Raw genomic sequence first — 17,295 nt, forward strand, 5'->3', positions numbered from 1 at the left:
AATGCTAAGTCATAGTTATTGCAGCTCTCATAGAAAAATAAACTATCTCACAATGTACTAAAGTGACACATAAATAAATAAAACTGAAATAAAAAAAGTTAGTCATGAACACTACAAAAATACATTTTAAATAAAAAACATGTAGTAAGCTTCAACAGAAGTTACGGCAGTGACTTCAAAGTGTTTAATCTTATATTGAACAATGGGAAATTATTTTTACTCTGAACTCCTCTTTCCTAGAAAGAGCCTACGCATTTTAAGCACTGAATCTATAAAAACAGGACTCATCCATGTTTGCTTTTACAAAAAATAAAATAAAAATACAGTACACATTAAAACTTGACGGAAGCAAAAAGTACCAGAAACCACTGCAAAATATACATTGCTAATTTGATGTGTTCGAATTGTATAGCGATGATGAAGTATGAAACAGATTGTAGCATGGCAAACAGAAGGAAAACCTGACATATCTATATGCAGGAATCGTGGATAGCATGATGTTCCTCTTGACATACTTAAGTATATTGGCACTAATGGCGTACCTTTTTAAAGGAGTGTGCAAAGTATCAGGGAGACTGAATAAAAACACAAAGAGATTTGGTTGTTTCAGCTAGAGAAGTTGCAAAATTTTTCCAAAGAACAGCATACATTTCTAATTCTAAAAGTGCTATGATTGTGCAGTTTTTGAGTGTTGTAGCCTCAGCTGAGCACAACTCCACTATCTCAAAAAATTAATAATTTTTCATTCAAAAATCCACAGGGTCACAATGCCCAGCTCCAGATTTCCCTCCAACACTATGGGAACCCTTCTTGTATGCAATGGGATGGATGCAAAGAACTTCCAATAGCATTAGGAAAGGAGTTCCATGCATGCATGGACCAGGGGGCAGAGCTTTAAAACACTGAAATATACCAGCTTTAATTTTTGGTTGACAAGAGACCTGCAGGAGCGAGAGTGGTGGCTGACCCAGCCTGCTCTATTTCTCTACTGCCATCTTCTCATGTGCTTACCATCTCACACTTTCCTGCACTAACACTATATTTTCCATTATATATATAATAGAAAATATTGTGTGTGTGTGTGTGTGTGTGTGTATACACAAACCCACACCCTGGTCAAATGCTTTAGCGTGTCTTCTTGATGTAGTAATTATTCCTAAGTAACAATGAGCCATTTAAAAAAATTATCTTAAAAAATCCAGTAGTGATTAACCCCTTTGATTATTCCAGTCTTCTACACAAAACGATTCTATCCAATTTTAGAAAGACTCGAAGCAAACAAAGTCAGAATAGTTAGTATGTATAGAAAAGAGATTCATAAAGTGTGGTCTGTATACAAACGTACTTATACTTTTATCTAGTGTTCTCTGAAATGCAACACAGAAGGATCACCATTTTCGTTCCTTCACATAAAGCAGTGGTTCTCGGGATGCGAGTCGAGTCTCCTTACTGAGGTGCCAGAAGGAACACAACCCCCCGCCAGGACTCTCAGCATTTCAAGCCCATGCTGGATAGAAACAGGGCTAGCCTTAGGCAAAGCATGCTGTAGGATGGTAGCCTTATGAGTCAGTTCCACTTGTGCCAGCCAGGGAGGAAGGTAGAGGTGAGAGCAGGAAAGACTTGTTGGCTGTGCTACCTCCCAGGCTGGTGCAGAGAAGAGTGCCTGTTAGGGGTCAGCACAGGGTTCTCCACCATCTCCTGTGTTTTGGGAGTTTCCATTGGCTACTGCCACCAGCAGTTCCCACCAACCATTTCGGAAGGTGCATTAGGGTGCTTCTTGCTGGTAGGGCTATCTTGCTGAAGATGGAGCTCTCCTGGTGGTGGAGGCCAGTGGAGTCAGGCTGGAGAAATATCTGCGTCTCATCCAAGTACCACCCACAATGACTGGGTAGGGGGATTAGATTGCTCTGTTTAGTGTTTTTGCTTTTTAGTGCAATGTAGGACATCAAGGCTTGCGATTATCAGAGTGATGGTGGTAAGGAATTGTTTCAATCTTTTTTGTTTTGTTTTGCAGGCAATTCTCTCTTTGGGTATTTTGTCCCACGTTTTTTTTCTGATCTGCTTTCTCCCCAGTGCTCAGAACAGGAGTTAAGTGCCAATGGTTGACCTGTCACTGATTTGTGCCAGCTACATTTTGCTTTACATAGTTTGAGAAATGTAGACCAAACCTTTTCTTAACTAAAGTGAGATCAGTGCGTTTGCAACACCAGTTCGGATTACTAAATAAGTTACGTTATGTTAAAGTGCTACAATGCAGAGTGGTGTTGTGAACAGGTAAGAAGCCTGCTTATGCCAGAACAGTCAAATTTAAGCCAATTTGAGCCTGTTGATCCTAAATGGGACTGAATTGGCTCCAATCCAAATTATCTGTGCTTTAATTGGTTTAATCATGTTAATCAGTAGTTAATGCACATTTGTTTTTTTTCCAAAATGGAGCAGCTCTGTTTGAAATCTAGCCATGTTGTGTAACTAGGCTTTCAGGTCAGTTTCTCATTACAGTATTCAAACCACAAACCCCCAAAGTATCTTTCAAATAAACTTCTTGACTGAGAAAACAAAGCTTTGAAGAAAGCAGACTGTCTTCAGGAGTTACATTTGAAAGTTTCATTTACTTGTAACTTGCTGATGTTGATTTCTTCAGGCTTATCACGTCTGTAGGTTACGGTTTTTGTACAAACAGTGGGCAAGAACATTTTATCCTTAAAGGAGAAGAGAATATAAATAGTCAGAAAGTCCCACACAACTAGTATTCCTTAAAAAAAAAATATTATGGATCAGTGACATCAGTTACCTTTTTAGTTGAAGATATTCTATAATCAGATGAAGATTTAATTTTGTTATTGCTCCACTGCAGAATTATTTGTCGGATTATAAGCACATTAAGCAACCCGATCAGAAATGTAACTATAAAAATTATGAAAAAGATTCTGAAGTGGCTTGGATCATCGGCTGTGCATTCTGCAAAAAGAAGAAGTAGTAAAATTCACACTGTCCCCTCAAAAGGTCCACACAATAAACCTAAAAGATAAAGCCAAACCCTAATACGATAAAAGTAATTTATAATTGTACTTTTGTTGAATAATATAATAAATGACATCTTTATTCCGATATATACAAAAAGGCACCTTATTCTTTAAAAGCATTATCCAAAACAAGGAATGTACATGTTAGGCAGATCTATATTTACACCACTGATCTCAGTATTGCTGCAGCTAGCAAAAAGAATCAAGTCATGATTTATTTATCTAGATTTCATTCTTCAAGCAGTGTACAAATAACTGAAGGTAAAACGCAGCTGAAAACCACCATCCACTCAAACCACCATCATTATCTCTCTCTGAAGTTGAATGTTTATATCTTCAAAATGCGTAGCCAGTTGGTCACAGCAGGTCTTCAAAGGTTCTAGAGGTCCTTTCCCCTCAGTGGGAGTCAGGAAATTCTGGACAACTCTCTCTCCTGGTCAATTTGCTGGAGGATGCAGTGCAGTTTTCTCTGCCTGCACTGCCTCATGGAGCCACCACCAAGCTGCCTCTGCTTCTCTAGGGATCAGAGCCCCACCTTTGGTAGTGTCTGTACTTTTAAGAGATCAGGGACATGATCTTAATTCTGGGGGAGTTTATTTGGAACAAGAGGGTTTCTTAAGTTTATAGAGTTACGACTGCATACATGCCACATATTTCAAGCCCCCTGCTCCCCCTGGCAAGAACCCAGGAAACAAGTTTGTTACAGGTGCAGGGTATTATAACTCAGTGAGGGGTAAACTACAGTTCCCAAGATAATAGGAGGGGTGGGGTATGCTTTAAAAGCCTTAGACTCAACTGCACATTTTGCTTCAACTGTTCATGCCTCATAATGTGGAATAAGAGTAGCTGTATATGGAGAAGCGGAGTGTGAAATAATAGGCTTATAGAAATATTCCTTCCTGTATTACTGTGTCTGGTTTTGTCATTAGCAGAATTAATTTCTCAAAGGCCTAGAAATGCCCGACCTTGACATTTAGCAAATGCCAGCCAACCACATTTTCTATTATTTGGGTTTTACTTTCTCAAGAGAAAAGAGATTTTGCCTTCATTATTGTGTGAAAATATTAATGCTAGCTAGCTAGAACAAGGAATGCCTTCTATAGTAAAAACAACAACCCCCATATCAGTAGTGTTCTTCTGAGCTACAATCCACAAAAGCCAGGCTCTTCGCTATGTCACCAAGGCAACTGTAGGCAATTTGGTACTGATGATTTTGTTTTTCACTTACCTGAAGATTTTTCAGTATAATGCAACCTGTAAGCACACGAGGTTTTGCATTGGTCCAGGGCAATTTGAGACGAGTTGGCGTGACGACAGGGCACACAATTCCTGTAAACCAAAACGCAATTTAATATCTGTCTTTTTCTCTGGATTACCCATGACTATGAAATAAAATCAGGGATCAATAAATTCAGCATTTTGTTTCATTTTGTTACTAGCAACAGCGACAGTACAGCATGCCCCCATTCAAGATTGCTTAAGAGAGAAGATGGCCAGGTATCAAAAATGATACACAAACTGCCATCTAACTAATCTTTCTTTCAAAATACTTACATGCTGCTTTTCTGGGCAAAGCCTTCTAAAGCAGCTTACAACAAATAAAAACAGCAATCTTGAAAATCAGTTATTATTAAAGCAAAAATAATATAGATTTGCGCACACACAAAAACCAGATAGAAGAAAATCTCAGAATTTCCAACTACATAATAAAATTCCAGCCTCCGGTACATGTAGTTGAATGACTGGGATTTAAAATAATATTTATTGGCATCCTTAGGAACTCAGCTAGCAATGAGGTTTTCAGAATGTGGAAAAGTTCCAGAAGGTCCATTTTAACCAGTCTTTTACTACTTCTCAGACCGATAATGCACGACAGAGATTGGTAAATTAAAGCTGATTGACCACATCCTGCCCACCAAAGACTTTGCCCTGAGAAACAACAACAACTTGTATCCCAACAATTGCCTTTACAACCGTATTCTTTGCCTCTGGGGAATTCTGGGATCTGTAGCTTAAGAACAATTGCAGTTGCTCAAGAGAGGTGCAGGAAGAGACAAAAAGGCCACGCTTCCCTGTGTCAGCACTAGCATTCAAGTGCTGCTTTCCAGTCATGAATAGCCTGAGTCAACAGGGAGTCACAGAATGCGATGTCAGCTTGTCAACTTCACGGCGAGTGTGGCCTAGCACATTGTACAAACCCTTCTGGCCCAAAGCAAGAGGGTTCAGGATTCTCAGGCAATAACAAAGAAGCACAAAACACACTCTGTGAGGGGCCATGACATCAACTTAACCCTCACTGGAAGGTTGGGATGTAAGGGGTGGGCAGGATGAAGAGCAATTAATGTACTCAGCTTCCACAAGATGGCACTGATTAGTAAAAAGTGTGGGCAACCTTAATTTCCATTGCAAGCCAAACAAGAGGGGAAGTCCCTAGCCCTTAAAAAGCCTCGATTAAGGGCTATTGTATGGGACATAACGTTTGTCAGTAACTCATGAGGGTCAGCCCAAAGTGATCAGCCTATCGAGTAACCTGGAAATGATGAAACCATCACTTTGTGGAAGATGGATCAATGCTGTGGTTTTTATTCCTTGGAATCACCAGCCCATTGGTAAGATGCCACAAGGCAGCAGCAAAAGAAGTGCCAGTAGGAATGTACAGTATATATTGCCTGTACTTGCTTTGGGAGACTGGAATTTAAAAAATAAATAAATACAAGTAATAATTTGATCTGAGGAAACATACCGTTTGTCACTGCAAGCTATTCTACAAGTAGGGCAGAATTCACACAAATGGCCCAAACTGCTGGGATCGGTGCATTTGCATCTTCCACACACACAAGTTCCTCTTCCACTGCAGACCTGGCCATTTGAATTCATGCAGTGCTTTCGTAACGATGATGAGCACTGGCAACGATCACCCTCCCAGCCACTAGAGCATTTGCATTTGCCTGCTTCGCATTCGCCGTTGCCTACAAGGGCAGAGGAGGAACGGGTGAGGCCCACGGCTACATAACTCACTAGAGAGGGGCTTCAAGGTCTCCTGTGCCGACCCTTATTGATCACAGCTTCTGAAAACTTATTATACCTTCAAGTGATTATTGATTTTAAAAAGAAGGTAACATATTTTGCTTCTTAGTGAAACTGTGGTTAAGCCAAATCGAAAATTCTTTCTAGTAGCACCTTAGAGACCAACTGAGTTTGTTCCTGGTATGAGCTTTCGTGTGCATGCAAGATGCATGCACACGAAAGCTCATACCAGGAACAAACTCAGTTGGTCTCTAAGGTGCTACTAGAAAGAATTTTCGATTTTGTTTTGACTATGGCAGACCAACACGGCTACCCACTTGTAACTGTGGTTAAGCTTTACTCAAGATGCTTAAGAGATAGAAAATAGGTAACTGATCTGTGTGAGAATATCAGGGCGGGAAGATGAGGTGTAAAATTAATGTGTTCCATTTTTTAAAATTGCTTAAGAAAGGTATGTGGGTTAAAATTGAGAGCTCTTAAAAATATTTATCAGTTTGGTGCCATGAATACACTGAAACTGTGAAGAAGGGATAGTTGTTAAACCACAAGCTACATATGCCAGCAGATGTCATTAGATGCTGACTCTCACCTTTCTCAACCAACATGACTCATGATCATGGATAAGAGGAGCTGTAATCCAGCAACATCTGGTTCTCCAGTCCTGACATATGCAGTACAAAACAGACTATTTCTTAGGTATTGTGATTACCGGTAACATTTGTGTGGGGTTCTACACCACAAGGGGAACCTACACGTGTAGAGAAGGTGTGTGTGTGGGGGGGAGTATAGCAAGGACACAATGGTTGGGCCAGCAAGCATGGCCGCTCTTCATGTGATGGACATAGTTGATGCAAAGAACACTTGACAGTAGACTAGAACTGAAGAAAAACTTAGCCATGAGACTCCCTAGCTGGCCTGGGGCAAGTCATCAACTCCCAGCTTCACTTACTAACCTACTTCACAAGCTGTTGGGGAAATTAATAAGGTCGCTAACTTGAAACTATTGCCCTTGGGAAAGGAATTCACATGCAAATGGGAGTTCGCATGGCAGGAAAGTCATCAAAAGGCGTATCTTCAAGTTGGAGGGAACTTTCCTAACACTTGGTTGTTTTGGGCACACCCGAGGTGACATTATTCCCCTTCTTAAGATCCTAAACCTGGCAGTGGATTCCCAAAGGATGGGATGGGACTGGGTGTGGATAAATTACCAAAATACAATAGCTACTGGTGAGCAACCTTGTTTTCTTTTCTGAGTGGTGCTGCACACTGCTAAATATTTTGGCGACTAGCAAGCCCTCCTGAAAATGGAAGCAAAAAGAAGCTGAGTTGCCTTAGTGTCAGTAATTTGCATCAAATGTATGTAAATAAATAAATAATCTGGTGTGCATGCTCCTTTTTTTGGGGGGGGGGACTCCCCAGTAGAAAGAGAAAGCTCTTGTGTCAAGGGCACTGTGCACCATAAGACTATTTGGCATCATCTCAGAGGAGCAAGTTAGCCAGCTCACTCCAGACTCATCATACCCTTAACCAATCCAAAGTTTTCCTGGATTCTTAAAATGAGTCCATCCATTCACTGTCGCTGTCCCTGATTTGTGGAGCTCTCTCCAGACTAGATGAACAAATACCCTTTCCTTTAAATCTCTCCTTCTTTGGGTGTGGTTTTTTACTTATCTGCTTCAATCCCGCCAGCAACAAAGTTTTAAGTACGTATATCTGAACTTGCCCACAGCTGCTCTTCTGCCACCTCTTCTTTCCCTTCCCTTGCTGGTCCCCCCCTCACATCACCCCTTGTGTATTTTATATTGTAAGCTTCTTTTTTTTCTTCTTTTTTTTCCTTGCCGTTGTTTTTTAATAAAAAAAATACATATTCGATTGCTCTTCGGCATTTCTAAAAAAGAAACACACATTTCTGAAGGCTGAGCTGACAGAAGCTGAATATAGCTGAACTCTAGACATAAACGTTCTTTCTGCTTATTCTAGATAGAGCTCCTCAACAAATATGGGCAACCTGTAAATGTTTTTTTTTTCTTTTTTCTTTTTTTCTTTTTAATCCCTTAAAAATATCTTTATTTCTTTCAAATTTTACATAAACCACAAATAAACAAAAATTAATCATAACAAAAATACACATCACAAAAATTGCCGACTCATTACAACTTATTACAACTTATTCCAAATTCCATCTCTTCCCCCTCCCTCCTTCCTTCCCCCCCTCCCCTCCCCCTTGCTTCACAGTTTACCTTACATATTGTCTTTAGTATCCATTAGTCCATTCGCATGTTTTTATTCTATTCAACTTTCTCTTATATCTTGTTCATTTGGATCTTTAGCATTCTGCCAAGAGGTTGGCTCTCTTTACATATAATTTAAAATAGTTTTTAAGCATTTCCCAATTCTTTCCTCTCTCCAATTCCCCTTTCCCTTGTAATTCTTCATATTTTACTGCCCAATTATAGTAAGTCAATAATTTTAACTGCCATTCCTCTTTTTCTGGTACTCTTTGAGTCTTCCAGTTTTGCGCTACCAGCAATCTCGCCGAGACCGTGGCATATAGTAACAAGTGTCTATCTTTAGCTTGTATTTCATTCTCCATCATTCCTAAAAGGAATAACTCCACACTTTTTCTAAAGGAATATTTGACCATTTTCTTTATCTCCTTATATACCATTTCCCAAAACACTTTAATTTCTTTACAAGACCACCACATGTGCATGAATGTACCTACTTCTTTTTTACATCGCCAGCATTTGTTATTTTCGTTCTTATAGATTTTTGCCAATTTGACCGGTGTAAGGTACCATCTATATTGCATCTTCAATAAATTTTCCTTAATATCGTAATTTGGGGTTAGATGGTTATCCCTCTTCCATAATCTTTCCCACTTCTCTAGCATTATTGGGTGGCCTACGTCTATATTGTAAGCTTCTTGAGGCTATACGTTTGTCTATTTCTGCAGATGTAACTTTGTGAGGAACTATAGATATTGATGCTGCTGTAGGTAAATGGGTGTTACCTAACAATAGTGTGACTTAGTTTGGGCCTTAGGGTTAATGCAAGCTACAAACAGCAAAATCCTGTGCATGTTTACTTAGAGGCCCTGCTAGGTTTGATGGAGCTTGCTCTCTGGAAAATGGGTTTAGCTGAAAAAGTAAAATACAGTGAAATTTTGGAGCTTACCAGCACATAAGTTTCCCAGGTGATGAGGGCAGGAAAAGTCATCTTTTTCACAGTATTTACCATATATTGTGCCAAGTTTGGTTTTGTGGCAAATGCATTTCCCATCTACACAGTCTCCTTGACCATTGCAGACTAGATGGCCCTTGGGCATCTTGCACTGCTCAGAGGAGAATTTGTCGCTGGAGCTCAGAGTCTCTGCATCCTGAGATGTTTCATTGACACATATCCTTTTGTGCTTTATGCTGCCCTCACACTGACAAGCACATCTTTTGTGTATATTAACTCTGGTTGATTCATTGAAACCAAGCGGTTTGAGCATCATGTATTTTCTTCCTTCAGTTGTACCACATCCTTTCATGGCAATGGAAATATTGAAGAGCACCTGCAATATAAAAAATGAGAAGTACACTTTTACTGTATCGTCGAAAAGCAGCCCTAAAATTGTACTTTATAGAAGCTGTTTAAAAATGCAAGTTATTTATAAGCCTATATTCTTTTTAAAACATTGACTTCTTGGCGGGGTGGGGGAGAGGACGCCTGTCACCATTCTCTCCCCCCCCCCAAATTGTTTTCGGGTATCATCCTGAATGAGACAGGGTGGCCTATTATAATTAACCATAATTTAAAACCAACAAGCACTAGCTGAATCTCTTTCCTCTCTTGGGACCACCTTCAATGTGATATTTGTCCAAAAGCTTTGGACGCAATTTGTATACTGTCATAGATGGTCCCATATAAATGATTGTTATTAATGGCAACAAGCACAGCAATGAGAAAGCTTAATCACTCAAGCAGTTATATGTGATCTTCATGCGGTGGTGTTCCCTGTATTGGCATGCTGCATTCTGAGGCAACCAACAAAAAGTAATTTACATGCAAGCAGAACTTTATGTGCCACTAGCACTGGGTTTTTTTTTAATGTTTCTCTCTGTAGCAGCTGTCACAAACTACTACTCAGTTGAAAAAGCGGCTTGCCTGTGAGAATGGAAGCTGCAAGGGCTAAAGGAAAAAAACCACACTGCACAGTTGGTCTCCTTAACTGTGGGCAAGCTATTGCTTTTGGTGATGGTTTGGGAATACATTTTAATGCCCCAGTCTACTCATCCACTGCAGATGTGAAATGTGGCTTACATGTCAGCTTCCCAATCTGAAAATGCTTGTCTGTTTTACCCAAGGAGCCTCACATACACAGAGCAGTGTATAAATGAAGAAGCTAGGGGTACAACTCACAGCACCCCTAGAACATTAGCCATGGACAAAGATGTGTGCTGGAATAATAAAGATGACTCTGATGACCATCCATCAGGAACTCTGAATGGTTTAGGAAATGAAGCAAAAACCTCAGGACATAACTGCATGCCTTCACACCAGTTATTTAAAAGGTACTTTAATTGATTAGCTCTAGGATCAAAACTTTCAAGCAGGCACAATGTCTCATTCCTGGAAGCCTGGGGAAATTTGAAAAAGCAGCTACTTACTGCTAACCATGGAGCAGAAATGTTTATCCATGGATTTAACTGGAAAACAAAGCTCCGAAGAAATAAACTCCATGAACAATCTGGAGGGCCTAAGACTACGACCCACAGATATTTACTTTAAAACCCATACCAAATCTTTCTTCCACTGAAAAAGCTATTATAAAAACATTGATGAAATATTTTGCCTCCTTTGTGAATAAAGGAATGCTCGTACTTCAGCTGTGGATTTAACGTTTCTGCATCCCTCCGCGCCGGTTTTTCTACTTCCATCAGGGCAGATTGCAGTGACCTTGACATTTATATCTTGGATGGGGTTTTCCACCTGAATTTTCACTTCAGAGAGCAGCTTCTGCAGGGGTGGGGAAACCAAAAACAAAACAAAACAAGAGAGCTCCATCACATTGCATGGCAATATGTGCTACAGTGGCAGCATGCCTGACTCAGTGGATTTAACTGAAACAAAAGAGCCTGTCTGTCTCTGGATAAAGGAATAAATTGTTTTCTGCATAAAGACTCCATTTATATATATCACACAGTCATGCCAGGGGAACTTGTAATCCTGAAGAGGAGGAGGAGGACAGCAATGTTGGGGTTTCCAGCTAATCTTACAATGTCAGTGACAAATCCAGCATTCCGTTCTACGGCTATAGGGCAAGTTCACACAATAACTTCTTTATTCCGTTCTATGTCTACTGAGTGGACACTGGTTTTAAAAATACTGCTGCTGTTAGCACCTAGAATACCTACTTCCAGATGTCCCTCTCCCCATCCATTGACCATGGAGAATGATGTCCCTTGCTTTTGTGGCACCGACCTTTCTTATCCTTGCTAGATTGAGCACGAGACTCTGTGCAAGCTGTTTTCTTTGTTGGCAATGCTAATCACAGAGCAAAACTAGAGACAAGCAAATCCCTTGTTTGCTATGGCAAGAAGGCTGTCATGGCAGTGTGTAGCTGCTAGCATCTCTACACTTGCTGGGGGCATGGAGTGATTTGGTTTAAAGACAATGTTTGAAGCCTCTCTCCCTGCATGATGTGATACTTTTCTAAGTCCAGGGATTATCTTCTAAGCTTATGGAGTATCTATTCATGTACACACACACAAAATCAAATAAGCAATCCCTCCACACAGTCTTAATTGGTACAGGGCTGCACCAAATGAATGTGCTCATTGCCTCTCAGAGCACTAAGTATGATAATAGCTCAGTTGGTAGAGCATGGGCTTGTGGGTTCGAGCCCCACATTGGGCAAAATATTCCTGCGTCACAGGGAGTTGCACTAGATGACCCTCACGGTCCCTTTCAACTCTACAATTCTATGAAAAATTAAAATACAGATAAAAACCCATCAGATTTACTGAAAATGAGATTCCTTTCTGGGCAAGCTCACAGTGCCATTTTATCACAAGCAAATGTGTATCATGTAAGTTCCACCCTGATGTCGGAATCCAAGATATATTGGGGGAAAGGTGAGATGTGGGTTTCTTTAAGCTAAAATGTTGGAACTTTGAGTTGTGATGAAGCCATTAACTGTTTTCTGTTTTGAAACTGAGAGCAAAGCAAGCAGTTCTCATCTTTTGACATAGATGCAAGGTTGCCTGGATTTCTGTTGATTGTGTCCTTAGCAGAGCAAGACTAATTAAACTGCTATGTGTTAAAAAAGCAACACCAAATCTGTAGAAATGCCATGAGCTCATAACTTTTTTATGACACCTGTTTGGTAAACTCCCAATTAAAAATTGAAACTACAGAGAAATTGAGAGGTATCTTGGAGGTATCAAATAGAGGCAGCTGATATTTTTTAATTACAATCGTTCAGTTCAGATGAACTGCAATGGAAGAAATTTCACACACACAACATAAAAGTTTCTCTTTTAGTTCATCATTCTCTCTTTTGTATACCATTTGCCTATTTTTAAGTAGGGATGTAGAATTTTAGATGCTGAGACCTTAAGCAGATTTTTAATTTGGGATGTTTAGAAGCAACTCTAATTGGTGTCATTTTTGCTGGGTCTTCTCATTATCTATTTGTAAATTATGGCTTTGGAGAGATGACATCTCTTTCCGAGAATGCATCTCCTTGCCATTTGCCCCAATTAAAAATGGAACATCAAAGCAAGGTTAGTTACGAAGCAGATATAAATCAATTTGATTGCTAAAACTAATTCCAGTGAGAAACAGTGAAGATATATTGTATAACCAATTGGAGCATAGGAACATTTCTAGTACAGAAAGTCATCAACATGGTACCCCTAGATGTCGTTGGACTACATCTCCCATCTACCCTGACCTTTGGCCTATACTGCCTGGGATTGAAGGAAGCTGTAGTCCAACAACATATTGAAGGCACCACACTGGCTATTCTCCCCCCCCCCCATCTTTCTCACTCTGTCCTAGCAGGATATTTTCTTGATAACTGCACACTAGCTTGATTTTCCTCAGAAGTAAAGAGAAGGTATGTGCTTTTTTTGCTGTTTGCCTTTAGTTTCCACTCTTAAGTGATTTTCTTGGGTAAAGCTATGTACTGTTAGTAAAGGAAGATTTTTATTTCCTTCTGACCCAAGCTTGACAGAGGCTCACTTTTTCTAGTTTCTTTTCTTTTTGCTTCATTCTAATCTCTGTGGACAGTTGTTTTCGTTCAGGAATCCCCCTGGAACCAACCACAGACCTCACCACAGCAAATTTGGTAGATGGGACTTTGGGACATTTTGTAGATTAGATAGTTATTATTAACCTAAAGGAAGGAGGGGACGGGAGTTTAGAACACAGGAAGCTGCCTCAAACCATTGGGCTATCTAGCTCAGTACTGCCTAAAGTGCCTGGCAGCAGCAGCTCTCCCGGGCTATAGGCAGAAGAGCCTACCTGAGGATGCCAGGTACTGAACCTAGTACCTTCTGCATGCAAAGCAGATGTTCTACCACCAAGCTACAGCCCTTCCCTATGGGCCTTCAGCTTTGAATTCTGGTGACCGGCTGCTTTGCTATTGACCTCCAGTGTTCTTACGGACTGCTGGTTCTTTGCGTCTCTGTATTATCATAATCATCAATATTTCCCAGCAATTTATTCCTTCTTATTCCTCAAAACTGGACTGAAGATTATCCTAGACAAGTTTAACCTTAGGTCATAATTATTTTACATTGTGGTACTGGTTTTAACAGATCTAATAGTTTTCTCCATAATATTTTACTGTTCTATGCAATATTATATGAGAACAGTGTTATATATATATTTATAGGTATGCAGGAACTCCCTGACTATCTTGCTATATTGCACCTGTACCTGGAGCTCACAGAAATATTTATTTTAACAGCTGTTTCCCCCAAACCAACATTAATGAAAAATGCATTCATCACAAAGCATATACCTTGTAGGCTTCTACCACCAAGTCACTGAGATTCACTGCTTGAGATTCTATCTGTCTTGCAGTAGTTCCCGGTAGAAGAGGCAAAAGGTCCTACAGAAAAACAGTGTTACAGTCAAAAGGCCACTGTGATTATTATCTTAAAACTTGTGAAATTCTGACGTTTAAAAATACCTTATACCAGTGAAATTGGCTCCCTTGGACTGCAAAAATTACATTAATGTTGTTGTCTATGAGTTTTTCGGAAAGCTGGCCAAGTGATGGATGCTCCTGAAAACAAAAAAATGGAGATACATAGTGTGGCATTTGTAGTTTAATATGATCTAAAGGAATGCTATGATTGTGAAATTAATAAGAAACCTTACATACATGACTGCTCTTCTACCATAAATCCCTGAATGCTTGTAGTGAAACAAGCCTTAGGACAAGTATATATATTACATTCATCAAATAGCAACTGCAGTTATCACTTGATATTCTTAACTAAATGAAACTGTTGGCATGTATGCAAGCTAGGTCAGTAGCCTTCAGCCATTTGATTATCAGAACCCACCTTTAGCCTGAATGTGTTTTTAAACTATGCATCCATTTTAATTCTTGTCCTGTCTCCTAATCTGCCTAAAAATATCCTCAACAAAAAATAGTGCTAGCGGGGCTGCTGCAACCCACTTAAAGTCAGGTGGTGACCGCTGTGGGTCCTGACTCATCATATGAACACAAGTGACTGAAACACCACATGCGATTTCCCCTCTTACTACATCTGCAGAGCAAACCACCCCACTCCCAAATAAAAGGGGAAAGAAGAAAGAGAAAGAAGCTGAAAGATGACCAAGTAAATGAGTCAGGCGCAGTCTGGCTGAATGGACTTATGGTCAAGTCACATGCAGTGTATCAGCGGCAAGTATCAGCTCCCTGCAATGCATATATCTGTGATACATGCACTTGACAACATTCAGTGATTAATAGAACTGGCATACCTTTTCATTAAAACTAACTCAGGGCAGTTAACAGGGTTCTGTTATCTTTGCAGTGTGTTTCCTTAGAGAAAAGGGAAGCTCATGACAGTAGCCGTGTGCATTCCTTTTCACCAACGCACTGGATTCAGAAGTACAGAGCAGCAAGCGAACAAAAGGAGCTGCACTTCCCTGTGTTGATGCACAGCGCTGTGCATTTGCAGGTGTGCTAAGTGGAAAAACACACACACCCTCCCCTTCACTTTGCTGTTCATAACTTTTCTCTTTCCTTCATCCTGCATGTGAGCCTGGTCTCAGTATGGGTTTGTATCTCACACCACTTATTGGGTACCCACGATTATTAACCAAAATTCAACTCTACCCACAGGCTGATCAGATGCTATAATAGATGGGAGCTTTCAGCATGCAGAAGAGAAAGGCGCTGCACCCTTTAGTTTGTGTTGCTCAGGTCGCTCATCCCTAGCATAAACTTGCCACTTTCTCTAGACTCAGTTTACAATGTAAAATACCTAGCTTACTCCAATCTCCCCCAGGTGATCCCAGGCCTTCACAACGAACATAGTGTTTAATTCTTGAGACAAAACGTGTCAGCATACCTTGAGCAGGAGACACCCTCTACCACTCCTGGCTATCTGGAACAGCATATAACGTAAGCAGGGAAGAACAGACCTCAATAAGAGGTGGGGTGATGAAGAAAAAAAGCTACTCACACTGTACTGACTGGGAGGCTGAAACCATTTGAGTGAACTGGTTCTAGCTGAAGTTCATGCCTCTCCAGAAGGAGCATCTCATTACAGAGACCCTTCTAAATGCTTGGGGAAACCACTGTTCAAAGCCAATGCTGTATACGACATATACCTTACCATACTGGTCGCTTTGACGTACACATTATCTTTCAAATGGCAGTTTCCATCATTAGGGATTACTATCCCCGCTAATTTACTGTCAAGCGCCAGGTGAGAGGTCTGATCCGTCATCATGAGAAGCAGACGCTTGGCTTCTTTGCGCCAACCAATATGGCTCTAAGGGAAGGAAGGGGAAAAAATAACCAAGCTAACAGGGGCAAAACAATTGAAGAAGAGACAATGCATGAGTTAAAAGGTACTGCACTGGTTTGTAGGCTCTATTTGATATAAAGTGCCTGAGACACAACAGCTATCCAAAGGTTAGCTGCAGAGGTAGGCAATGTTGTGCCCTTGAGATGTTATAGCACTACAATTCCCAGCATGTCTTGACATGGCCGTGCTGGCTGCAGCTGATGGGAACTGCAGTTCTGGACCACATCTGGAGGGCACCACTTTGGCTGGCTACCCCCGGTTTACTATTTTAAGAATTGCTTTAATACTGAAAATGAAATAAAGCATTTGTGGCTTTTAAGCAAATGTAAGCATAGTTGCCCAACTGCTCTAGATTTGGCTGTGACTCTCCAAGAACAGCAATAACTACCCAAGACTCTCATACCAGCACACATATATGGTACCTGCTGGGAACTGGCCCGGCTTTTTCAAACCACAACTTGAAGGGCTAAAAATATCTGCTAAAGCACTTTTGAGCAGGGACGACCATGGACATGGAGAGAAAAGGTCAACATGAGCACCACAAGCAATGGAAGGTCTCCACAACTGCCTTTGGTACTGTGAAAAGCTGCAATATGCAGACAGCACTGGAGAACTATGGGGATTAGATCAAGTATCAAACACTAGGATAAAAGGCAGATCCTTTGCTGCTTTATTGGCTACCTCTTACCTGGCACACAGCTGCTTGAAGCATAGCATCAAAGCCTCCTTCAGGTGTGTCAATATTCCCAGAGATTTTCTGCTTGCTAATTGCACTTCTGAATTCTGCTATTTTGTCAGTCAACGATAAGACATGGATATAGCCGTGAGGAGGCATGCAATCGAGATCATAATCGCTGTTTGGCAAAAAGATGAAAAGTGAAATTCTATTAAAATGCTGCTTAGAAATCAGTTCTAAGCTAATAGTTGGCTATAGCGACACAATGCTTGCATTTAATTTCTGTCTGTCTATAAATATATGCACACTAAACACAAGTTCATGTTATTACAAAAAGGGAGTAACGTAAGTGCTGGTGAGCTATGTCAGGTGTGGGGAATGTGTGGCCCTCCAGATGCTGTGGGTCTCCAGTTCTCACCATTCCTCCAGTTCTCACCATTAGCCATGCTGGCTGGAGCTGATGGGAGTGGAGCCCAACATCTGGAGGGTCATAGTTTTCACCATGTAGTATGACCCTGACCCC

The 17,295-nt window shown here is 40.6% G+C and overlaps 1 protein-coding gene across 1 annotated transcript in view; it reads right to left on the reverse strand.

Moving 5' to 3' along the window:
* Positions 1–2,363: 2,363 nt before the first annotated feature.
* Positions 2,364–17,295, reverse strand: part of ITGB8 (integrin subunit beta 8) — a 41,962-nt gene continuing 27,030 nt past the window's right edge. The window contains exons 5-14 of the mRNA XM_033164978.1: positions 16,785–16,950; positions 15,902–16,060; positions 14,239–14,334; positions 14,068–14,157; positions 10,920–11,054; positions 9,228–9,609; positions 5,767–5,992; positions 4,252–4,352; positions 2,792–2,958; positions 2,364–2,699 (exon numbers count right to left, since the gene is read on the reverse strand). Coding sequence (XP_033020869.1) covers positions 2,583–2,699; positions 2,792–2,958; positions 4,252–4,352; positions 5,767–5,992; positions 9,228–9,609; positions 10,920–11,054; positions 14,068–14,157; positions 14,239–14,334; positions 15,902–16,060; positions 16,785–16,950 — 1,639 coding nt within the window. The 3' untranslated portion in view covers positions 2,364–2,582. The remainder of the gene's footprint in view (positions 2,700–2,791; positions 2,959–4,251; positions 4,353–5,766; positions 5,993–9,227; positions 9,610–10,919; positions 11,055–14,067; positions 14,158–14,238; positions 14,335–15,901; positions 16,061–16,784; positions 16,951–17,295) is intronic.

Source organism: Lacerta agilis, chromosome 12 (genome assembly GCF_009819535.1).
Source record: "Lacerta agilis isolate rLacAgi1 chromosome 12, rLacAgi1.pri, whole genome shotgun sequence".
In the NCBI taxonomy this organism is placed as follows: Eukaryota; Metazoa; Chordata; class Lepidosauria; order Squamata; family Lacertidae; genus Lacerta; species Lacerta agilis.